The sequence below is a fragment of the Aquarana catesbeiana genome, linkage group LG06, assembly GCF_042186555.1.
Source record: "Aquarana catesbeiana isolate 2022-GZ linkage group LG06, ASM4218655v1, whole genome shotgun sequence".
In the NCBI taxonomy this organism is placed as follows: domain Eukaryota; kingdom Metazoa; phylum Chordata; class Amphibia; order Anura; family Ranidae; genus Aquarana; species Aquarana catesbeiana.
In genome coordinates, this window is record NC_133329.1 from 83,115,116 (window position 1) to 83,140,608 (window position 25,493).

At 42.4% G+C, this 25,493-nt stretch overlaps 1 protein-coding gene across 2 annotated transcripts in view; it reads left to right on the forward strand.

The window, feature by feature from the left end:
• The window catches only part of RGS11 (regulator of G protein signaling 11), a 266,061-nt gene that overhangs the window by 231,819 nt on the left and 8,749 nt on the right, over positions 1-25,493 (forward strand). Inside the window, exon 18 of one of the 2 annotated variants that reach the window (XM_073636325.1) lies at positions 19,927-20,081. The exons of the other annotated variant lie outside the window; for it this stretch is intronic. Coding sequence (XP_073492426.1) covers positions 19,927-20,081 — 155 coding nt within the window. The remainder of the gene's footprint in view (positions 1-19,926; positions 20,082-25,493) is intronic. 2 annotated transcript variants of the gene reach the window in all.

Genomic DNA, 25,493 nt, shown 5'->3' on the forward strand with positions numbered 1-25,493 from the left:
GGGAACCCCTGCTAAAATGTATTTATTTTAGGTATTTGGGAAGAATGCTCCTTACATTGGTAGTCAATTGGAAAAATGTTGCTTACATTGGTGTTAAGTGGGAGAATGCCCCTTACATTGGTGGTCAGTGAGAAGAATGTTCCTTACATTGGTGGTCAGTGGGAAGAATGTCTCTTACATTGGAGATCAGTGAGAAGAATGCTCCTTACATTGGTGATCAGTGAGAAGAATGTTCCTTACATTGGTGGTCAGTGGGAAGAATGCTCCTTACATTGGAGATCAGTGAGAAGAATGCCCCTTATATTGGTGGTCAGTGAGAAGAATGTTCCTTACATTGGTGGTCAGTGGGAAGAATGCTCCTTACATTGGTGATCAGTGGGAAGAATGTTCCTTACATTGGAGATCAGTGGGACAAATGCCCCTTATATTGGTGGTCAGTGGGAAGAATGCTCCTTACATTGGTGGTCAGTAGGAAGAATGCTCCTTACATTTGAGGTCAGTTGGAAGAATGCCCCTTACATTGGTGGTCAGTGGGAAGAATGCTCCTTACATTGGTGATCAGTGGGAAGAATTCTCCTTACATTGGTGGTTAATTAGAAGAATGCCTCCCCTACCAGCAATTAAATAGATGCTGCTGGCTCTGCCAAATGGCCGTTAGACCTAGATCTATACAGGCAGTGGCACCATCAGCTGGGAAGTCAGTCAGCTGCAGCTCAAGGAATTGTTAGCAACCTCAGGAGGAGCCTTATGCCGCGTACACACGACCGGACTTTTCGGCATTAAAGGTCCAACGGAACGAATCCGTCGGACAATTCGATCGTGTGTGGGCTTCATCGGACTGTCTAAAATCTTCATTTTCTGTCTAAAAATCTGACGGACCTTAGAAATAGAACAAGTTTCAAATCTTTCCTACAGACTCGATTCCTATTGAAAAATCCGTTCGTCTGTATGCTAGTCCGACGGACCAAAAACGACGTAAGGGCAGCTATTGGCTACTGTCTATGAACTTCCTTATTCTAGTCCGGATGTACGTCATCACGTTCGAAACAATCGGACTTTGGTGTGATCGTGTGTAGGCAAGTCCATTTCGTTGGAACTCCGTCGGAACTTCCGCCGAAAAGTCCTTCGGAGTTCAGTCCGACGAGAAGTCCGCTCGTGTGTACGCGGCATTAGGGTTCTGTGAACTCAGGTTGCCCTAATCATTGCTATATACATATATACAGTATTCACATAGATTACAGGTGGATCTCTGTTTATATGAAAATGTAGGAAGCAAGATTTAATGAGGTGGTTAGCAGGGCTGATTGCTGGGGAACTTGGTATTGTGTCCTCGCTGTCCTTCCCATTGCCCTATGTAGTTTTAAATTGAACCTTTGCGCATATTTCTTTTTCTACAGAAAAAAGTTTTATCTTTGAGAGAATTAAGTCTCTTTTTAATGGACAGAACTAATCACCTCCTTCCTCTGCTTCTCCTTCTATAGATTGACTGCACTTCATTTATTCTGCATTGTTAAAGATTAATATCCATGCTTTCAGAATTCAATTACCATTGGCATAGAGATCTCAGTCAATTATCTGCCCTGAAATATTTTTCCCCATGAATATTGTATAAAAACTGCTCTGCTTGCAAACTCAGTGTCGGGCCGCAGTCTCTTGTGTGACGAATCCGTGCCCTTGTCACCTTGTAACACGGGATGACAAATTAGCACAATTAAAATAGTAATTCAAACACAATGCTCCTGATATTAAAGATTGAATATGTGGGTTTTACAGATGAATGCAGAGCATTATATATGCAGCGATCATTTCATGACAGCTTTTGAGTTTTTCTATCTGTTGGCTCTGCAGACAAAAAGAATTTAGATTTGCCTTATTCTAATGCATGTTTAAAAAAAAAAATCAAATTTCAATTTCATCCTTTGAAAAATATTATTTTTTCTTTTTATATTAAAGGAGAAGAATGGCTGCAGCTATTTTGGCCACTTAGTGCTGCACTCCTGTGACCGATATTCAGTCAGCAGCGGGCTAAAGTATGCTGTCGGCTGACATCACAAAGCCTGTCTAGGCTCTGCAGGGATTCTGACAATAATGTCGGAATCTGTGCAGATGCCTGAGCGGCAGCTGGCTCGGCTTCTTAGCGTGCTGCTGAGAGCCTGCCACTCATGCCCCCCTACAAAACATGGCACTCCAGTGACTGACATTCACCATAGTTGCCAACATTGTAAAAAAAAAAATGTAGGGACTCTTTTTTTGGCGGTAGGCGAAGTCGCATTATAATTAGGGGGTGGGGCATGCGTTTGTAGGCGTGGCACCGAAAAACAGGAAAAATGTGGCGTGGTTTATGCGGAATAGTGGGCATGGCTTAAATGGGCGTGGCTCAAAGGGTGTGTGGTTAGAGTCTGAGATGAATGAGGGAAAGGGGGAAAGGGGGGGAGACGGAGAGGGATGGAGGGACAGCAGCCCCAGATCCTACACCACAATAGAAATGTGTATTCCAGAGTTTAACAATCAGCAGATAACGATACTCCAAACACCTGGTGTTAGCACTTCAATCATCCTGGCACCATGATTGTTATGGTGTCATGATGATTGAAGCGCATTATTTCTATTATTACATTGTACTATAAAATTAAATCATTCAACTCACCATAATGCAGAATCAGTGGGAGCCCTGAGTGTCACCTGCCACCATTGCCTGCCACCAGATGCTATCAGGTGTCCTCAGCAGAGTCCGTCCTTACATCAGATGCCCCCAGCAGAGTCCGTCCTTACATCAGGTGCCCCCAGTAGAGTCCGTCCTTACATCAGGTGCCCCCAGCAGAGTCTGTCCTTACATCAGGTGCCCCAAGCAGAGTCCGTCCTTACATCAGGTGCCCCCAGTAGAGTCTGTCCTTACCTCAGGTGCCCCCAGTAGAGTCTGTCCTTACATCAGGTGCCCCCAGTAGAGTCTGTCCTTACATCAGGTGCCCCCAGCAGAGTCCGTCCTTACATTAGGTGCCCCCAGCGGAGTCCATTCTTAAATCAAGTGCCCCCAGCGGAGTCCGTCCTTACATCAGGTTCCCCCAGCAGAGGCTGTCCTTACATCAGGTGCCCCCAGCAGAGTCCGTCCTTACATCAGGTGCTCCCATCAGCAGAGCCCCTCCTCACATCTGTGTCCCCAGCAGCGGAGTCCCTCCTTACATCTGTGTTCCCAGCAGTGGAGTCCTCCTTACATCTGTGTCCCTATCAGCAGAGCCCCTCCTTACATCTGTGTCCCCATCAGTCCCCCTTACATGTGGTGTCCCCATCAGTCCTCCCTACATGTGGTGTCCCTATCAGTCCTCCTTACATCTGGTGTTCCCATCAGTCCTCCTTACATCTGGTGTCCCCATCAGCAGAGTCCTCCTTACATCTGTGTCCCCATCAGTCCTCCTTACATCTGGTGTCCCCATCAGTCCTCCTTACATCTGGTGTCCCCATCAGTCCCCCTTACATGTGGTGTCCCCATCAGTCCTCCTTACATCTGGTGTCCCCATCAGTCCTCCTTACATGTGGTGTCCCCATCAGGCCTGCTTACATGTGGTGTCCCCATCAGTCCTCCTTACATCTGGTGTCCCCATCAGTCCTCCTTACATCCCTGTCCCCATCAGTCCTCCTTACATGTGGTGACCCCATCAGTCCTCCTTACATGTGGTGTCCCCATCAGTCTTCCTTACATCTGTGTCCCCATCAGTCCTCCTTACATGTGGTGTCCCCATCAGTCCTCCTTACATGTGGTGTCCCCATCAGTCCTCCTTACATGTGGTGTCCCCACCAGTCCTCCTTACATGTGGTGTCCCCACCAGTCCTCCTTACATGTGGTGTCCCCATCAGTCCTCCTTACATGTGGTGTCCCCATCAGTCCTCCTTACATGTGGTGTCCCCATCAGTCCTCCTTACATGTGGTGTCCCCATCAGTCCTCCTTACATGTGGTGTCCCCATCAGTCCTCCTTACATGTGGTGTCCCCATCAGTCCTCCTTACATGTGGTGTCCCCATCAGTCCTCCTTACATGTGGTGTCCTCATCAGTCTTCCTTACATTTGGTGTCCCCATCAGTCCTCCTTACATCTGGTGTCCCCATCAGTCCTCCTTACATCTGGTGTCCCCATCAGTCCTCCTTACATCTGGTGTCCCCATCAGTCCTCCTTACATCTGGTGTCCCCATCAGTTCTCCTTACATCTGGTGTCCCCATCAGTCCTCCTTACATGCCTGTGGTGTCCCTATCAGTCCTCCTTACATCTGGTGTCCCCATCAGCGGAGTTCTTCTCACATCAGCGTCCGTCCCCAGCAGCGGAGTTCAACCGTGTCACTTCCGGTGAAGCTCCGTCACTCATACAGCTGTTAGTGGGGCTTTACCGTGCATGCGCGACTTCACTGCCCTTAATCGCGCATGCTATCCGCAGTCAAGGAAAATTATGGTCTCAAGCGGGCAGGCAGGCGGGCGGAGGTGGAGAGATGGTTAGAACGTCAGCACCAGCCCCGCCCACCCCACCCCACTAACCTTGTCCATGGTCGAGAAAAATTATGTACTTGAGCGGGCAGAGGCGGAGAGTTGGTGGGAGAAGGAAATAGCTTGGAGAGGGGGGCGGGCCCCCCGTGCATAGCACTGTCTATGTACATTGTTCTGCCATCAAACACATCCACTGTGCCCGTAACGAGCCCCTGCTCACTCAGTTCCACTCTCCCGACACTCCTCTGTGGCTATTGAATCAGATTGCAGATCGCAACGTCTGATGGTTCAGTCACCCGATGCTCCAGGATTCGAACTATAGCTATGTGCCGTTCGAATCCAGTTGTAATAGCTCAGAACAAACACCAGGCAGGCTGTATGTAAGTTCAAAGAGGAATCTCACTTTTATTGGATGCACACAACACACTTTTATACATAGCAGTTTGAACACCCCGCCCAAACAACCACTTTCCTATTGGTCAATTGTAAAGTACACTCTAGTTCTCACTTAGGTCCTCTTGGCCATGCAAATGAGGACTTGAAACAGGGTCAGCAGGGATTGGTCAGATAGCTTGAATAGGAGGACTGATATGTGTAATGACACAGAGAAGCCTCAGGGGGTAATTAAAGTACATAAACAAACGGTCGAACACAGAAAAATGCATTCCTTCCAGACCATGGAGCCGTCTGGAGGGGGTTAGCCTTAAGACAGGGCAGAAGACTCACTACTGTGTAATAGAATCAAAGGAGAAATACTTCAGTATTCCAAGGTTCATGACAGTGCCCATCTGCCACTTTGCCCATCAAACGCAGCCACTGTACCCATCAAACGCAGCCACTGTGCCCATCATATGCATCCACTGTGCCCATCTGCCACTTTGCCCATCAAACGCAGCCACTGTGCCCATCTGGCACTGTGCCCATCAAACGCAGCCATTGTGCCTATCAAACGCATCCACTGTGCCCCTCTGCCACTTTGCCCATCAAAGCAGCCACTGTGCCCATCAAACGCATCCACTGTGCCCCTCTGCCACTTTGCCCATCAAAGCAGCCACTGTGCCCATCTGCCACTTTGCCCATCAAACGCAGCCCCTCCCACCAACTCTCCGCCTCTGCCTGCCTGCTCAAGTCCATAATTTTTCTTGACCATGGACATGGTTAGTGGGATGGGGTGGGCAGGGCTGGTGCTGACGTTCTGACCATTTCTTCGCCTCCGCCCCCACCCGCCCGAGACCATAATTTTCCTTGACTGTGGATAGCTTCCGCGCATGCGCGATTAAGGGCAGTGAAGTCGCGCATGCGCGGTAAAGCCCTGCCAACAGCTGTATGAATGACGGAGCTGCACCGCGAGCTTCTGCATAGGTCTAGAGATTTTTTACAACACCTGGTTTCTCGTGTGTTCAGTGGAGAGGGGAGGGGCCTCCCCTCTCCACTGAACACAAGGGGATTAGTCCTCACGGCAGCAGCGGCGGCCATCTTCTTGTAGCCGCCAGCTGTTTTTGCTAAAACATTCCAGATTTTCCCAGGACAAAAAGTAAAATCCCGGGAATTTAATCGGGACGAGCTCCAATCAGGACGAGGGTCCCAAAATCGGGATTGTCCTGGGAAAATCGGGACTGTTGGCAAGTATGCATTCACTGCTCTGTGCCCAGCGAGAACACTGCAAAGTGCAGTTGCTTCAGAGCTTAGTAAATGAGGTTAAGCTTCACTTTGCAAATAACACCCAATCACGTGCAAGGAAAATAAAAATAAAAATAAAATGTTTTTGCTTGCACATGATTGGACGATGTTATTCATCAGAGCTTCTGCTTATTTACTAAGCTCTGGAGCAACTGCTCTTGCAGAGTGCAACTGCCAAGTGCACAGTCTATTTGCCTTTAGTAAATTAACCCCTGTATGTTTGTTTTTACAAGATTTTGCAGTTTTTCTTTTCAACCCATCTCTGGGCATATGTTGCCACACACACATATACACACTCTAAAGTGTATTTTCACTTTTGTGGACCGAAATTTTAGAAAACTCCACTATATGTTTGGTATGTGTTCCTATTCATGCAGCATACCGAGAAATTGTGAAGCATTTCTCAACAGGTTCAGTGTGATCTGTCCCAATAGAAAGGCTTAGAAAATATAACAATAACACTAAACTAAAGATGCTGTTTCGCCACGGAGCCCCCCCCCCCCCCATAAAGGCGTGGCCAGATAATCAGACGCTTACATGATGCATGATGCAGCTCTGGATAGAGACTAAAGTGACAACTGTACTTGTGTAAAATGAATAGACAACTCCCTGTGCAAAATGACCCCTCAAGGACTTGGTTGGTTTACAATCACACATTCCTTTGGTATGAGTCATCCAAAGTGATCAGGAAAACCAGAATATTAGAGGCTTTCTTATGCTTTGTATGTCCCATTTACCAAGTTTAGAATTCAGTATTAGATATTGTGAGCCATAGAAAATATGCAATTTCCCCATCCTCCTTAGAGAGAGGATGGGTCCCTGGTCAGAGTACTACTTTAAAGAGAGCTAGTCTATTCAGAAAAAGCCCTGCATTCTTTTCACAGAATGCAAGGTGTTCTGTGATTGGAGAAGGGGAGATCGTAACATTAATTTTCACCCTCCACCATTCACACGTCTGCTGCTGAGACTTGTAGTTCTCGGTTGTAGTACAGATATAACAGGAGCTCGCTTGTTCAGCACCTCATCCATTCAGAAAATGCCTTGAATGTCCCCCTCCCCAATCACAGAATGCCTTGCATTCTGTTAAAAGAACCCAAGACTTTTTTCTGAATGGAGGAGGCGCTGAACAAGCAACCTCCTGTGATATCTGTACTACATATGGGACCGCAAGTCTCAATGCAGGACGTTTTGCGCCAGCATTGGGGTGCATGCTGATTAGAGGTTAAAGTTACAGCAAATGCTGCAGCAGCCAGAGATTTGGCACACTACAAAAATCATTTTTGATCGTACTATAATAATGCTATCTACACTAAGGAGCTGGGAGACAGTGTGACAAGACAGCAGCAAAATTCACTAAATGTGGGGAGGCAAGCATAAGCAGGAGGGTCTCTGTTAGTTTGCTGCTCAACTGGTTCAACTATACCAAATTTTCTCTACGACATACCAACCTGGGTATGGTTGGAGGCGCAGGCTAGTCCCTCATTGCCTGTAGACCTCCTGATGTGGCTTCCGACAAGAGCACATTGGGCTAATTTGAGTCCTTGTTTATCCCACTCCCTGCGTCTCTGGGACACGGTGTGCAAATTATACCCGCTGAAATCTCCCCATTCCCCTGTGGCCCCTATACTCAATAACCCGCACTTTCCTCCAGGACAGAATCCCCAACAATTTACATGGTGGGTTAACAAGGGCCTTTACAGGATAGCACACCTCATAGGTCACGAAGGGATCAGGCAACAAGCTTATTTCCGAGAGACGTTACAGATTGCCCCAGACGGAATCTTTCTGTCTACATCAAATTACTCATTTTATAAAATCCCTGGGTACCGATCTGATAGACATAACCACTAGGACCTTGTTTTAAAATGAAAGCTTACGCGGACCTGAGTCACGTGGGGGGGGGGGGGGGGTATCGGAGCTCTTCAACAATCAACAGACTAAACCTTCATAGCAAACAGCATGGGAATCAGATATAGGCGAGACTATAGAGGAGGAGGTTTGGGGGCAGTGGTCAACCATGGTGCACAAGGGAATACTCAATTCTTCCCTGGTGGAAGGGAATTACAAGGTGCTGTCCAGGTGGTACCTGGTTCTGGCGAGATTGTACCCCAGCACTTCACCCCTTTGCTTCAGAGGATGCGGGCAAGACGGTACTATGTTCCATGTCTGGTGGTCCTGTTCCCAAGGTCCAGCGCTTTTGGATCAGAATATTCACTCTGGTCTATTCAGTGACCGGACAAAATCGACCTAAAGATTCCAAAACGGCGCTGTTTGCAGACCTACTGGACGAGATCCCTAGACATCTCCGAACTCTCATCTTCTTTATTTTTTCAGCAGCTAAAATTACATTAGCACGAGCATGGAAAACCCCAGTGGTCAGTCTTGCACTAGTAAAGCATAAACTTTCTTGGATCATGGTCAATGGAAAATTGACCAGCATCCTTAGAGACAGACAAGCCAGACTTGACAGGCTGTGGTCCCCCTGGATAAAGGACCTCCAAGCTCCATAATCTCCAGAACTAGATAGTGGAGGGCCCAGGCCGAGAGCAATGACTCCTGCTTTGGATTTCTGACCTTTATTCTTCTCCTTTTCTCTTCTTCCCTTCTTCTCCCCCCCCCCCTCTTTCTTATCCTATTTTAATTTTTTTTTTTTTCTTCCCTCTTCTTTTCTTGTTTATATTCAATGATTTACCTTATGGGTACAAATGGAGAGTCCTGGAGCCTCTCATTTTTCAACACCGATCTGGGAGCTATGCAAAATAACTCTAAGTACCTGATCATCTTTGGTGATAAGGGCCCCGATCTTAAGCTATGTTAAAGGCGCTACAGCTTGATCTAACGTTGCCAAGAAATTATGATTATTCCTTTCGGGCCCAAGCGGGCAGTAGCCTAACTCAACTGTAATTACCATTATAATTGTTTTTACAATACAGCCATATGGATCAGACACTTGGTCACCTTTTGAGAGTGCATGGATTTTTCTGTAGTGATATACTATTTGTACCCTAAGATATTTGTTAAACTTTTGAATAAAAACCTATTGCAAAAAAAAAAAAAAAGATCAAACACTATTAAACTTTGGTTGATGAGCACACATTTACTGACTTGTAGCTCTATCGCCACCTGCTGGCAATACATTTATTATCCTCTTATATTTTTTTCCATGAACTTTAGCTTTAGATTACCCAGTAACATGATTCCCTTGTTTAGATATTTAGAAGAGCGGATTATTAGCTGTCCGGGTCATCGACAGAAATCCTTTTTTCCCTGTGTTGTTTTTTTAGCCTCTGCAACGGAAATGATTCCCAGGCCTTTAAAGTCCCCAGATTTGATTTTAGCATCAAATTAGCAGGCCCTGGGGAGTTTCACAGACCGGCTTGTTCTGGAGAGACTGTTCTTGTTCCCACATTCAGTGATGATGCATTAATATCGGCATCGAGAAAAATTCAACTCCTGCATCTAATCAGGGGCAGCTTGTCCTTATCTGTGTTTGTGCAGAGAAAGAAATATGGTTAGAAAAGAACGTGGAAATATTATGGCTATTTTTTCCCTACTTTAAAATTTGTAGCTTAGCTGCTTATGTAAGCCAATGGTGATCAACTCTATTGGAAGGTGTGGCCTTTTATAATACAATAGGGTCTCACATATTAAAAAAAAAAAAAGCCAAATGAACATGCTACAGAAAGCTGCTTGATACTGCGAGCATTGAGCAGGAGATAGTTAGAAAATGCGGCTATACAAAATAGGAGTTGTTGGAGACTGTGACCATGCTATAGGAGGGGTTAGACAATGTGACCATGCTGTGCAGACTAGGGTGAGGAAAACTTTCGGAGGTCGAGGTTTACCTGGACAACATGGGGGGTGGGATGCCCTTAAAAAAAAAAACTATCAAGCCCTCAATAAAAACACAGCATTGTGTCGTGTGACCCCCCCCCCCCCCCACACCCACAGTACCACTGTCGCATCATCTCCCCCATAGTAGTATCCTCTGCCCCCCCCCCCATAGTAATGTCGTCTGACCCTCCATACAGTAGTGTCCTCTGCCTCCCCATAGCAGTGTCCTGCTCCCCTTCACACCACCCCCCACACTGTAGTATCCTCTGCTCCCCCCCCCCACATAACGCCGGGGATTGAAGTCCAGCAGCCTCAAATACATCTAGATGAGAGGTGCTGACTGCCAAGGGGTGAGTGAGCTCACCATCCATCCATATCTGTGACTGAAGTCTCCCCCCTTCTCTCTCCTGCCTCTGAATAAGTACACTAAGGCAAATCAGGGTTCTCAGAGCACCCCTTACATCAGAGTTCCCCTTTAGACAAGAGGTCACAGTGTTTCCCCTTACATCAGAATCTTCTCCATACATCAGAGTTCTCATTGTTCCCCCTTAAATCAGGGTTCCCAGCACATCCCTTATGTTAGAGGCCCCAGAGTTCTCCTATACATCAGAGTCTGCAGAGTCCCCCCTTACAGTGAAAGGGAACTCTGCGAGTTCAGATGTAAAAGTGGAACTCTGTGGATCCAGATGTAAAGGGGGACTCTTGTTATTAACTTCATATGATTAGAAATGTTATTTAATAGCAAAATATATGTATAGTTTATACTATAAAAATAAAATGCTGTGCGCCGCTAAAGTGTTCAGGTTTGACTTGAAGAAAAGGTGGCAACCCTAACTTCAATAGCAGTGGCGACTGAGAAAAAAAGGCATTATTTCATCTTTATACGGCCAACTTATGAGACCATATCAAGATAATGGTGTCAGCCCGGGTAGAAGAGGGTGGGATATAGACCTAGAGGATATTTCAGATGATGTCTGGCAAACAATTTTGGAAAGGGCACCATTAGTTTCATTATCACCTGCACAACGTCTCAATTATTCATAATATATAGGATATATAGAACACCGGTTAAGTTATTTAAGTGGGGCAGGCGTGATTCCCCGGATTGTCCACGATGCCAGAAATCTCCCGCTGATCTAATACATTGTGGAAGTGTCCTAAATTGGTTAGATATTGGCGAGAGGTGGTGACTACAATTATTGAAGTCTTTTTTACTCATATCGATATGGATCCTAAGACGTGCTTATTGGGTTATCTCGATGAAGAGCTTTTTCCCATTGAGATTTTTATATCAGCTAGTAGACTATTGTTTATAACGCGAAAGTTAATTGCCCTAAAATTGATGTCTCCGAGTATACCCCCATTTGAGGAATGGCGTCTTCAAGTAAATGATAACCTTCTGAGGGAGCAACAAATCTATTGTAATAGGGGCATACCTAATAACTTAAACAAACTGTGGAAACCGTGAATATTGGCTCCAGGGTTGGCCCCATGATCATTTGCTTTTGTTGTTCCTTTGTAGGGTGGTCAATTGTAGTTTAGGATAGTAAATATGGATTCAGAGGGAACATGGGGATGGAGGGCCATACCAGGGGCTAGATAAGAAAGGAGTGAAATAATCTACCTGCTTGATTTATCTATTTGTGTGTGGGTTTTTATTTTTTTGTTTGTTTTTGTATGTTTGTGAATCTGTTGTTATTATTTGCAGATGTTTATAATACATGTTATGTTGTATAGATGATAAAGAAAGAAAATTTCAGAATTTGCTTTGGAACCTTATGTGATGTTTTGGAAATAAGGAATTTTTGTATTAGTTTAATACTGAGATATGTGCTATATTTTCCAATAAGAATGTAATTTGGTCTGTAATGATGAAAATTTTTAATACAGAATTATAAAGGAAAAAAAAACGTCCACTGCATGCTATAGAAGTTGTTGGACACTGCAGACATTCATTGGGGTTGTTGGAGACTGTGGTCATGCTTTAGGAGTTATTAGACATTGCAACCATACTATAGGAGTTGTCCGAAAGTGTTGCCATGCTATAGAAGTTATTGGAGACTGTGACCATACTATAGAAGTTAAGCACTGTGGCTATGCTATAGGAGGTGTTGGAGATTGTGACCATGCTATAATAGCTGTTAAAGGCTGTGGCCATGCTATAGAAGTTGTTGGAGGCTGTGACCATGCTATAGGTTTTGTTGGAGACTGTGACCATGCTAAAGAAGTTGTTGGACTGGGTTTGCTGGAAACAGTGGACATTCTATAGGAGTTGTTAGACACTGCAACCATGCTATAGACACTTTTGGACACTTCAGCCATGCATTTGTGTTGTTAGAGGCTGTGGTCATGCTATAGGAGTTTTTGGAGACGGTGACCATACTATAGGAGTTGTTGGACATTGTGGCGATGCTTTAGGAGTTTTTGGAGCAGCCATGCTATAAGAATTGTTGGAGACTGTGGCCAATTTAAAGGGCATTGTTGGAGATTGTGGCCTTGTTACAGGAGTTGTTGGAGACTGTGGCCACGCTATAGAAGTTGTTGGGTAAATTAGTATAACATGTATTCCAAAGACAAATTGCCTACAGAAGCCAAAATGTTTCAGGAGCTAAGCTCTGCCCCCTTCACAGAGCTGGAATGTAAAATGACATATTCAACATGAAGCCAAATGCAGCATCTGTAACTACAGTGTAAGGAGACTATAAACTGAAAGATCTTGTCACCGGTGTACCAGCTTTGGAGTTGGGTTGTTGAGTTCATCTATACATTGCATTCTGTCCAACACTGCCTTTTCCAAATGAGGTACCACTTTGAGTATAAGAGGTCAGTTAGAAAGGGCACAACACATGCTCATGGCCAAAGGGAAACGTGAAAGTGTTTTCTACAGTAACCAATCAACACCCAGTATAACTAGTAGTAGTTGGTCACATTCAACTGGACTTTTTCGTGTAATGTTGAAAATGTTTTGACGATTTTCTAAGCCCCTTCTTCCTAGTGTCAGCTGTAACCCAGCATTTATATCCATACAGGTATCATCACCCCCTTATCCCCTCATGCCCAACCTGTGGCCCAAGGGCTGCATGCGGCCCTTTGGTATATGATGTGTGGCCCTCGGACCTCAGCAATCTGTAATGGGAACATTGATTAGGGTAATAACATTGATCTCTACTAGCCTCAGGTATCATGTTCCCAGTTTTGTTTTGTTTTTATCCATACTGTGTGACCGTCATTTCCTCTATTAGGCCTGCAGTTTCTGACAGTCTTCTCAAGCATTACATATATTGAACATTATGTGCGGCCCTTTGGTGTCCTTTGCCCTTTGTCAGGGGCCACATTCAAGTCCCCTTTAGCTCATAAGTTGACAACCACTGACCTAATCCAATCACCATGGAATGTGTAGATGACGATTGTACAAGAACAGGATGGAGTCATTAATCTAGTGTAGGTTACAGGTTTTAATGTTCCTCTCGTCTCTACTACTAACAAAATTTCAAATAAGGCTATTAGTTTACATAGCTGGCTTGTTAGTTGTGGTTCCCTGGCCATTAGTTGTAGTCATTCCCAGCCTTTGGAGAGAAATATTTTTAAAGTGTGTTCTTTCTGTCTTAGAACAAGACCCCTGCTGGGGAAAGACTTGTAAAATGACAAAAATAACTTCCCCCAGAGGATAAAAACACAGAATCTGGACAGAACGTCAGAAGGCTTTCCATATACTGAACAGTTATCTTTAGATGATTTAGAACTTCGAGCAAAAGTCAAAATCTATGACCCACATACTGTATATGCAGGACTTCTGTTGGAAATGACGGGGTTCCTCGTTGGATGATGTCTCAACCCCCTTTACCAGCTTTCACGTCACATCATGCAGCTTTCTTTATTCTTACATTTTTAGAAGAGAGATCACCAGATCTGTGAAAGTAGTCTGCATTTACATGCCTATGTATTGCTGATTTAAAGCTGAACTCTAGAAACTATATTTTTTGCATTCTTACATTGGACCAGCTTGGCTCAATGTAAGTATGCAGTAAATACAAAGCATTCTCTGATTAGACAAAATGAAGAGGAGCATCGGCGACCTGACAATCTCCATCTCATTTGCTCAAAGAAAGACTGCGCTTCATCCAGTGATAACGAGCAATCTTCCAGGTGCTATGTGAACGGCTTTGCCTCTGCACACTGAGTACAGGTGGTTGCCTGCTCAGCTCCTCCGCCATTTATAGAAGACCTTGTATTTTTTTCTGTGACTACAAGGCATTCTCTGATTGGATGAAGTATAGATTGTGAGGTCACCGGCCCTCCTCTCCACTTCATCTAATCAGGGAATGCCTTGTATTCACTGAAAATATACAAGGTCTATTATGAATGATAACAATGATGGATGTTTGCTGCGCTAAATCACCCACAATAATATAAAGAATAACATTAAAATCTCTCGAGCAGCCAGCGCAATGTTGATGAACAGCAATACAAGTATAAAAAGAGAGATAGGTGCAGCGCTCAAAATGAAATATCCTTAGACCCTCTGGTCCTCAGATGTAAATAATGGCCGAATATTTCATGGGATATATTTGAAGAGTGTGCAGTGGCAGCTGGTGCTCAAAATTTTTGGGGGGGCATAAACAAACTGAAAAATACTGAACCCCCCCATCAATTGCAGCCTTACTGTGCCCATCAAATGCAGCCATTGTGCTCATCAAATGCAGCCACGTGTGCAAATTATATGCAGACACTTGTGCCCATCAAACGCAGACACTTGTGCCCATAAACGCAGACACTTGTGCCCATTAAACGCAGCCACTTGTGCCCATCATATGCAGCCACTTATGCCCGTCATATGCAGCCACTTGTGCCCATCATATGCAGCCACCTGTGCCCATCAAATGCAGACACCTGTGGCCAGCATATACAGCCACTTGCCCATCAAATTCAGCCATTGTGCCCATCAAATGCAGCCATCGCGCCCATCAAACGCAGCCACTTGTGCCCATCAAACGCAGCCATTGTGCCCATCAAACACAGCCACTTGCACCCATCAAATGCAGCCATTGTGCCCATCAAATGCAGCAAATTGTGCCCATCAAACGCAGCCATTGTGCCCATCAAATGCAGCCCCTTGTGCCCATCAAACGCAGTCATTGTGCCCATCATATGCAGCCACTTGCCCATCAAACGCACCCATTGTGCTCGTCAAATGCAACCACTTGCCCATCAAATGCAGCCACCTGTGCCCATCAAACGCAGCCACTTGTGCCCATCAAATGCAGCTACTTGTTCCTATCATATGCAGCCACTTGTGCCCATCAAATGCAGCCACTTGTGCCCATCAAATGCAGCCACTGTGCCCATCAAACGCTTCCACTTGTGCCCATCAAACGCAGCCATTGTGCCCATCAAATGCAGTCACTTGCCCATCAAATGCAGCCACCTGTGCCCATCAAATGCAGCCACTTGTGCCCATCAAATGCAGCCACTTGTGCCCATCAAACGCAGCCACTTGTGCCCATCAAACGCAGCCATTGTGCCCAACAAATGCAGCCATGGATCACGGCTCTGGCACCCCCACACCCCCCTGCCCGCGGAGCACGGCTCCGGCACCCCTAAAGCCCCCCGCTGCTCTGACAGAGCTGAGGGGACTTACCGCAGCACTGTCCTCTCAGAGCGGCGGCTCCAGCGTGTGTCCCCTCGTTCCTCTTCTGACTTCCTGCCTCCTGATTGGCAGGAAGGAAGGTTAGTGTGAAAATAGCGAAAATTTATTTGCTATGGTCACACAATTGGGTGGGATCAGGGCGCACTCTCTGCCCCCAGAGCCCACCCTATTTTGAAGCCTATTAGAGCCTCTGGCTCTAATCAAGTTCTTCAAAATGTACCACCCCCTCCCACCCCCACCATAGGAATCCATGCGTCCGCCGTCCTGAAAGGGGCCGGGCGCATGGATGGGGGGGCGGCGCCCATGCGCTGAGAGTGAGAGAGGGAAGATAACCATCACCGGCACCCAAACACACTGCCTCTTACCCTCCTCTTTGGACCCTTATCACAGGGGTCAAATGAGCAATGAATGGAATGAACACCCTCGTTCATGGTCATCCACAATCGATCAGGTAAGGCAGATAAAACAGGATGGACACAGGTATTCCAATCTCCATGCTCCATTCCCAGTGGTCACACCATTAGATCCACACAAAGTATCATCCCATAAAATATAAAGGAAAAATCCTCATGGTGTAGTAATCCTTATACAAGTTTAATTATTAAAACAAGGGAATATTGCACTCACATTTCCATATATAAGATAATTGTTTGCTGCTGGACACAAACATACAGCTCCTGGTTAATACTGCCAACAAGATGGCCGCTGCGTCCCAGCATACAGTCACGTCACATCTCCAGCTCTTCCCTGCGCGTTTTATCATACACTGACATCGTCAGGGGCATGAATGCGTAGGGAAGAGCTTGAGACGTGAAGTGACTGTATGTCGGGACACGGCGGCCATCTTGTTGGCAGTATTAGCCAGGAGCTGTATGTTTGTCTTAGCAGTGGCTATTACCATAAACGACAGTGGATGTAAATTCTGAATGAAGTCCCATACTGATAGGTTTTTTCCTAGACCCCCTAGACTAGAGGAGTAATGCCTTTTACTGCCCATTTTGCAATCTTGCTCATATAGCTTACCTGTACTTGGGGCCAGATTTAGATCTTGGGGGGGCCTGGGGCAATTCAGGTTCTGGGGGGGGGGGCCCTGATACACAGAGTTGGTTTACATTCTCAGTGACAGTCACACATTTTTAAAATGCATGACACAACGTAATTCTGAGGTTATTCATGCACACACAGGCAAGCAGTCATATCGCTTTATGTATGGTTCGCTTGAGCTGCCAAAATTAATTTTTAAAAACAATGTAATATAAGGCTCCTTTCACACTCGGGCAACTCGGGATCTGACTTGTGGGACCTCAAGTCGCAGGACATGTGAAATTCAATGTATTTCTATGGGAGCCGTTCCTACTAACGCTACATAAGTCTCTGCGACTTCAGAAAAGGTTCCTGCACTACTTTGGACTGACTTTGGCCCAGAGAATGTAAAGTCAGATCAAAGTCACACCAAAAGTCTCATCAAAGTTGAGCTCCAAGGTTGCACTGGAAACCGTGTGACTTTGGAAACACGCTAATGTAAAAGGAGCCCAATGCCGCATACACACGGTTGGATTTTCCGACGGGAAATGTTGGATGTGAGCTTGTTGTCAGAAAGTCCGACCGTGTGTATGTTCCATCGAACATTTGCTGTCAGACTTTCCGCCAACAAATGTTTGATAGCAGGTTCTCAAATTTTCTGCCAACAAAACTTATTGTCGGAAAGTCCGCTTGTCTGTACACAAGTCCGTCGCACAAAAGTTCACACATGCTCGTAATCAAGCAGAAGGAGCCGCACTGGCTATTGAACTTCCTTTTTCTCGTTGCGTCGTACGTCTTATACATCACCACATTCCCACGTTTGGAATTGTTGGCCAACATTTGTGTGACCGTGTGTATGCAAGACAAATTTGAGCCAACAACCTTCGAACAAAAATAGGTTTTGTTGCCAGAAAGTCCGATCGTGTGTACGAGGCATTCCAAGGCATTTCAGTCCACAGTAGAAACTTTTACTTCCCTAGATACATTTAATAAAAGAAAGTAATTTTTTGTTATGATATTGTTTATACTATTTTTTTATTGTTTTATATAATTTTTTTATATAGTTTCATATTATTTTTGTATAGAGGGGGCAGTTGCCCCATTTGCCCTCTTATAAATTCGACACTACCTGTACTGTTAGAGATGCAAGCATGCTCCTGGAATACAGCTCAACAACCTTCCCTGAAGTCATACGCTCAGCAAAATTATAAACTCAACACTTTGTGTTTGCCCCTATTTATCATGAGCTGAAATTAAAGATCTACGACTTTTTCTATGTACCCAAAAACCTATTTCTCTCAAATATTGTTCACAAATCTGTCTAAATCTGTGTGCTAGTGAGCACTTCTCCTTTGCCGAGATAATCCATTCACCTCCCAGGTGTGGCATATCAAGATGCTGATTAGACAGCATGATTATTGCACAGGTGTGCCTTAGGCTGGCCACAATAAAAGGCCACTCTAAAATGTGCAGTTTTACTGTATTGGGGGGGGGGGGTCTGGGGGTTCCAAAATCCAGTCAGTATCTGGTGTGACCACCATTTGCTTCACTCAGTGCAGCACATCTCCTTGGCTTAGAGTTGATCAGGTTGTTGATTGTGGCCTGTGGAATGTTGGTCCATTCCTCTTCAATGGCTGTGCGAAGTTGCTGGATATTGGCTGGAACTGGAACGCTGTAGTATACGCCGATCCAGAGCATCCCAAACATGCTTAATGGGTGACATGTTCGGTGAGTATGCTGACCATGCAAGAACTGGGATGTTTTTAGCTTCTAGGAATTGTGTACAGATCCTTGCAACATTATCATGCTGCAACATGAGGTGATGGTCGTGGATGAATGGCACAACAATGGGCCTCAGGATCTCATCACGGTATCTCTGTGCCATCAATAAAATGCACCTGTGTTCGTTGTCCATAGCATACGCCTGCCCATACCATAACCCCACCGCTACCATGTGCTACAACATTGAAATCAGAAAACCGCTCATCCACACGACACCATACACGCTGTCTGCCATCTACCCTGTACAGTGTAAACTGGGATTCATCCATGAGAACACCTCTCCAAAGTAATGTAGAAAAAATGATCCGCACTCCGGTTGTTGCTCTTAAAATTTCTTCATTTTATTGAATAGCCACAGTGAACAAACGCAGATTAAGTCAGTTGACGCGTTTCAGCCTATAAGGCCTTAGTCAGGTGGCTATTCAATAAAATGAAGACATTTTATGAGCAACAACCGGAGTGCGGAACATTTTTTCTACATTACTGTACTCAGCCAGCGACTGTGGATTGAGCACCTGGGAGCTCTGCTATCTATGTGGTGTATGGGTAGTAGCAGTGACTTTTCTGTTTAAACCTCTCCAAAGTGCCAGACACCATCAAATGTCAGCATTTGGCCATTTAAGTCGGTTACGACAACGAACTGCAGTCAGGTCTAGACCCCGATGAAAAGAAAAAAAGGAGCGGGGCCGTTAAGTATGACATGTTTGTTATTTTGGTTTATAAAAAAACAAAGGTTTATAATCACTTTAATTATTTCATTTTGAGTCTACTCATTCTATCAAATGTTTTTTTCTTTGTTTTTATATAATATTACGTTCTCTGCTTGATGTTTTTCTGTAATTTTAAATTGTAGAATTATAATGTTAGATGGAAAGAGAGAATTAATTGTTTTTTGTCTGGGGATAATTTTGGCAATCTAGAAAATGTTCTTTTTTTTTCTAATAAAAATGAAATGAATAAAAAATCTAAAGTCGATCAATCCAATAGGCTTTGGTGAAGCAGTCATTTATTTATTTTTTCTCTACTGAAATGCAAAACTGAAAGTCTGCGGCTGATAATTAATTCATTAAAAAATTATTCATGTTAAAAAATGATAATTAATAAAAAGAAAATAATATTAAAAAATTATAATTAAAAAAGACTCTCAGATCCAACTGACAGCATAATTCAGAGAAAAAAAAAACAGTAGTGTATCACCCAATCGATTCATTTTTCATGTCAGTGATGTGGTGTGAAGGTGACCCTTTTTTGTGCACCAAATTGGGAATTCAGCATATCGATTAGCCAGGAATTAGTGGCTTGGAATGTGTCTTCCTGATGCCATATCATGTACAGGAAACTAGTGCTCAGGTTGACCGAATTTATTTAAGCTGCCATTTTCTTGGAGAAAAAAAAAGTTTGTGTCTGGTTGATGTGGACTCCACTGTGTGTGTTTTTTATGTCCTCACCTTTACCATTGTCACTGTGTTTTCCTATCTCATTTGCACAGCTGTCCCCGCTAAGCAGTCCCTTGGCTAAGTTACCTGGAAATCTATTGCCTGCTTGTCCCGAAGAAGGACAGTCCTTGCACGGTGCCTCCTCCTCCTCCGCTCACCCGGAAGCTCCTTCTACCTTCCCACCTCCCTCCGCGAATGGCTCTGAGAGGTGTAATCTCTGTCACTTGTCTTTGTTTTCTTAGATTAATTAATAATAATAATAACAATGATAACAATTAATATGGTACGGCCAAGCCATACTCATATATACTGTAACCTTTTCTGGCAGCTAATGCGATCTCTTTCCTAAAGTAGCAAATTATTTATTACTCACACCAGCCAAAACCCTAGATTTCGTTTTGGATAAAGCTGGAAAGGAATTTTAAAAGATTTGGGGATATTGGGCTTTGAAATGTTGATCAATCCGAGTTTAAGAATAATGGAGGTGGGGTGGGGGGTTTCGGCTTAAGATGTCAATCTATCCAAAATTTTAAACAGTTGGGGGGGATTAGGCTTTGAAATGTTTATCTATCCAAAATGTAAACGTTTTTAGACTCTGAAATGCTAATCTTTCCAAAATTAAAAAACTTAGTATAGGTTAGGGTTTTAAATGTTAATCTATCCAAAATGTAAACATACAGAGGGGGTTAGGTCTTGAAATGTTAGTTTACTCAAGATTAAAACATTTGTGAGGAGGCTTTGAAATGTTAATTTATTCATTTTTTTTTTTAAACAAGGGGATTAAAAAAAAAAATGAGGGGATTAGGCTTTGAAATGTTAATGTATCCACATTTTTTAAAAATAGAGGAGGGGGGGTTAGGCTTTGAAATGTTAATCTATCCAAAATGTTAATTTGTCCACATTAAAATATTGGGGGTGGCTTGGCTATGAAATTGTTGTTTTATCCAAAAATTGAATAAATAATTATATAATTGGGGGTGATAAGGCTTTGAGATGTTAATCTATCTGGGGGGGAGGTTAGGCTTTCAAATTTTACGATATCCAAACATTTTTTTAAAATAGGTGGTGGTGGGGGGGTTGGCTTTAAAATGTTAATCTATCCAAAGTTTAATAATTTGGAAGGATTTGGGCTTTGAAATATTAATCTATCCAAAAAATGTAAAAAGTAGGATGGAATTAGGCTTTGCAATACTAATCTTTTCACACTAAAATATTGGGGTGATTTGGCTTCATAATGTTAATCTATCCAAAATGTATAAAACAAAAAGACAGAATGGGACTTTGTAATGTTAATCTATACAAAATGTTTAAATATTGGGGATATTAGGCTTTGAAATATTAATCTACCCGAGATTTAAACAAATGCAGTTGGGGTGGGGGAAGGGGGGGGGGGGTTATGGCTTAAAACGTTAATCTCTCCAAAATTAAAAAAATTGTGTATAGGTTGTTAGGCTTTGAAATGTTAATCTATCCTAAATGTAAAACATTGGGGGGGGGGGGGGGCTTTAAAATGTTCATTATTCCAATTCTTTATAAACTAGGGGATTAGGCTTTGAAATGTTAATGTATCCAAAATTTGAAAAAATGGGGAAGGGACGGATTGAGCTTTGAAATGTTAATCTATCCACATTTAAACACTGGGTGGGATTAGGCTTTAAAATGTTAATCTGTCCACACTAATATATTGGGGATGATTTGGCTTTGAAACGTTAATCTATCCAAAATTAAATAATTTCGGGTGATTAGGCTTTAAAATGTTAATCTATCCGAAATTGTAACATGGGGAGGGAGGTATTATACTTTGAAATGTTAATCTATCCAAATTTAAAACATTTGGGGGGAATTGGGCTTTGATATATTAATCTATCCAAAAAATAGGATGCAATTAGGCTTGGCAGCATTCACACTAAAATATTGAGGGGTGATTTGGCTTTAAAATGTTAATCTGTTCAAAATTTTCAAAAATGAGGGGAAAGGGACTTTGTAATGTTAATCTATCCCAAAAAGTTTAAAAATCAGGGGGATTGGGCTTTGAAATGTTAAGCCATCCAAGATTTTGAAAAATGGAGGTGGAGGGTGAGGGGGGGGGGGGTAGGCTTTAAAATGTTAATCTGTTTACACTAAAATATTGTGGGGGTGATTTGGCTTTGAAACATTAATCTATCCAAAATTAAATAATTGGGGGTGATTAGGCTTTGAACTGTTAATCTATCCAAAATGTTAACATGGGGTGGATTAGGCTTTCAAAATTTAAGATATCCAAATTTTTTAAATATTTTTTGGGGGGAATTGGGATTTAAAATATCAGTCTATCAAAAAAAGTAGGGTGAAATTAGGCTTTGCACTGTTAATCTGTTCACGCTAAAATATTAGGGGTGATTAGGCTTTGTTAATCTAGCCAGATTTTTTTAAAAATGGGGGGGATTAGACTTTGAAATGTTAATGTATCCAAATTTGTAAAAAATGAGGAGCAGGGTTGTTAAGCTTTGAAATGTTAATCTATCCAAAATTCTAACAAGGGGGTGGATTAGGCTTTCAAAATGTAAGATATCCAAAAATTCTTTACATTTTTTTTGGTTGGGGGTTGAAATTTGAAACATTAGTCTATCCAAATAAGTAGGATGAAACTGTTAATCTGTTCACATTAAAATATTTTTAAAAATGATAAGCTATCCAAAATTAAAAGATGGGGCTGGATTAGGTTTTGAAATTTTAAACCTTCCAAAATGTTTTAAAAAAATTAAGTGGGGATTGGACTTTGATATATTAATCTATCCAAATGTTTTTAAAGTAGGATGGAATTAGGCTTTGCAATTGTAATATGTTCACACTAAAATATTAGGGGTGATTTGGCTTTGAAGAGTTAATCAACCTAAAATTTTTATTTGGGATACATTAATATTTCAAAGTCTAAACCCCTCATTTTTAAAAAAATTGGGGTGATTAACACTTCAAAGCCAAATCCCCCCCAATATTATAGTGCGAACACATTAACATTGCAAAGCCTAATTCCATCCTACTTTTGACATTTTTGGATAGATTAATATATCAAAGTCCAATCTCCCCTCCATTTTTTTAAAACATTTTGGAAGGTGTAAATTTTCAATGCCTAATCCACCCCCATGTTTTAATTTTGGATAGATTACCATTTTTAAAAAATGTGGATAGATTAACATTTCAAAGCCTAATTACCCCCAATATTTCAGTGTGAACAGATTTTTTGGATAGACTAATATTTCAAATTCCAACACCCCAAAAAATGGATATCTTAAATTTTGAAAGCCTAATCCACCCCCATGTTAAAATTTTGGATAGATTAACATTTCAAAACCTAATCCCCCTGATTTTTAAACATTTTAGATAGATTAACATGACAAAGTCCCTTTCCCCTCATTTTTTTTAAATGTTGGGTTGATTAACATTTCAAAGCCAAATCACCCCCAATATTTTAGTATGAACACATTAACATTGCAAAGCCTAATTCCATCCTACTTTTTACATTTGTGGATAGATTAATATTTAAAAGTAGGATGGAATTAGGCTTTGCAATGTTAATGTATTCACACTAAAATATTGGGGGTGATTTGGATTTGAAATGTTAATCAACCCAAAATGTTTAAAAATGGGGGGTTTAGACTTTGAAATATTAATGTATCCAAAATTTTAAAAAATAGGAGGGGGGGGGGGGTTGTTGTTAGGCTTTGAAATGATTATCTATCTAAAATTAAAACATTGGGGGGGTTGGGTTTTGAAGTGTTGATCTATCAAAAATGTAAAAATCTGGGGGGAAATGAGCTTTAAGATGTTAATCTATTCAAAATTCAAAAAAATGGGGTTAGGCTTTGACATTTTAGGGTTAATCTAATATTATTTATTTATTTTTTTAATTTAAGACAGGAATGAGAAGAGGTAGAACCTGTGTAAGGCTGTGACGATTTTACGATGTTCTGTCCCAATGACAGCCGTCCCCAGGATGGGAAATGAGGAGGGGGGCTTTATCTCTTCCCTACTCAATAAAAATTGGTTTGGCTGGAATTTGGTTTTAATGCCAAAAACTGTGATCTGGCAGCAGGAAAGGCCCTCAATAACATTTTATTGAATTTTATGTATTTTGTTATTGTATTGTATGGGCTGTAAGGACATCCCAAACATTTAAATCAATATGATCTATAACAGCTTTTTAGGGTATTAGATGTAAACCAGAAATTTTAAAAACTGTTGTTATAGACCAAAAACTCAAATTTTAGAAATCCACAGTGCAACATTCAGGTGTGACCTGGTATCTGAAAGTTTTTGAGAGCTCTATTATAACTTAAAGCTGAATTCTAGGCAAAGTACACCAATTACTGCAATCATGCATTCATTAGTTCAACACAAAATATATTTTTAAATGCAGCTAGTGTAAGTACCAGAATCTGCAGCCTGTAATACCATTTACAGGAGAGCTTAGACTAAGAGAGGAAGGGTCCGAACTGGGAGCCAATCAGGTGTGGTACGTGTATATGTGATGACAATAGTCATTCTGGCAGGGGAGGAAAGAGAATAGTGATGAGCTCATCATAATTCTGCTGCTGCTTTACTGTTCAATCACAGGCCAGGGGCGGGGTGGTAACCACGCTGTATTGCTTCAATGCTTAGTAATTCCCAGTAACTTCCAATAACACCCATATAAGGCCAACTCCACTTTTGCATTGACACTGGTGAGTTAGGTAGATCTCTTATATGACTGAGGCAAGGGTGTTGTGATGTTTTCTGGAAGCTATGTATAGCACCTTGCTGACCCCTCCCACCAGCCATGATCTGCCAACATTGCACAAAGAAACACAGAGATCCAGTGATTATGTCACTGGGTCTAACATAAGGTATGTAATAAAAATAGAAAAGTTTTATTTAAAAAAAAAAATTATTTATTAGCATGTTGATGAGAGGGGAAAGAAGAAGGCAGGAAAGTCAAAATATAAACAGATTAAACTTCAAAGTAGGTGCAGCAAAGCAGACCACCTTAAATCTGAAGACATTTTTAAGCTCTGACCCATTTTCTGAAGACTTTTTTTTTCCTTTTAAATAAATCTCTTTTTATATAAGCGCGCAGACTGTATAACCCCCCTTTCAAAAAAATATTTCACTTAATGCCTTTGGAAAGATGTCTTATTTCAATCAATGTTATTTAATATCACAGGCCCTTTATACATCTCTGCATTGAGCTTACTGCTCCCCCCTCCAGTACTTCGCGATTTAGTCCCATCTCTTCATAATAAAATCACTTCCGCCAACTGAGCATTTTACTATAGAGGAAAAGATAAAAAGCTGCAGGCCAGCTTTAGATTATTTAAAAACCATCTGTGATCTTCTTATAAGTTACATAACATCTATTATCCATGGGAGACGGCAAGAGAGGGCTTGTGTTCAGTCTACATTATTCAGTATTGTTTGAAAAAGATATTGTATAACATTGAAAACAGTCAACTGTAACAATTTGCACTAAGCTAATACTCTATAAAATAGCTACATAAAACCCATGTAACAAAAAACAACTATATCTTTAAAAAAAAAAAAAAAAAGCACTATAATCATACAACAAAGCTTCCTATTTTAGTTTGCTGTGCTCCTATGACTTTTA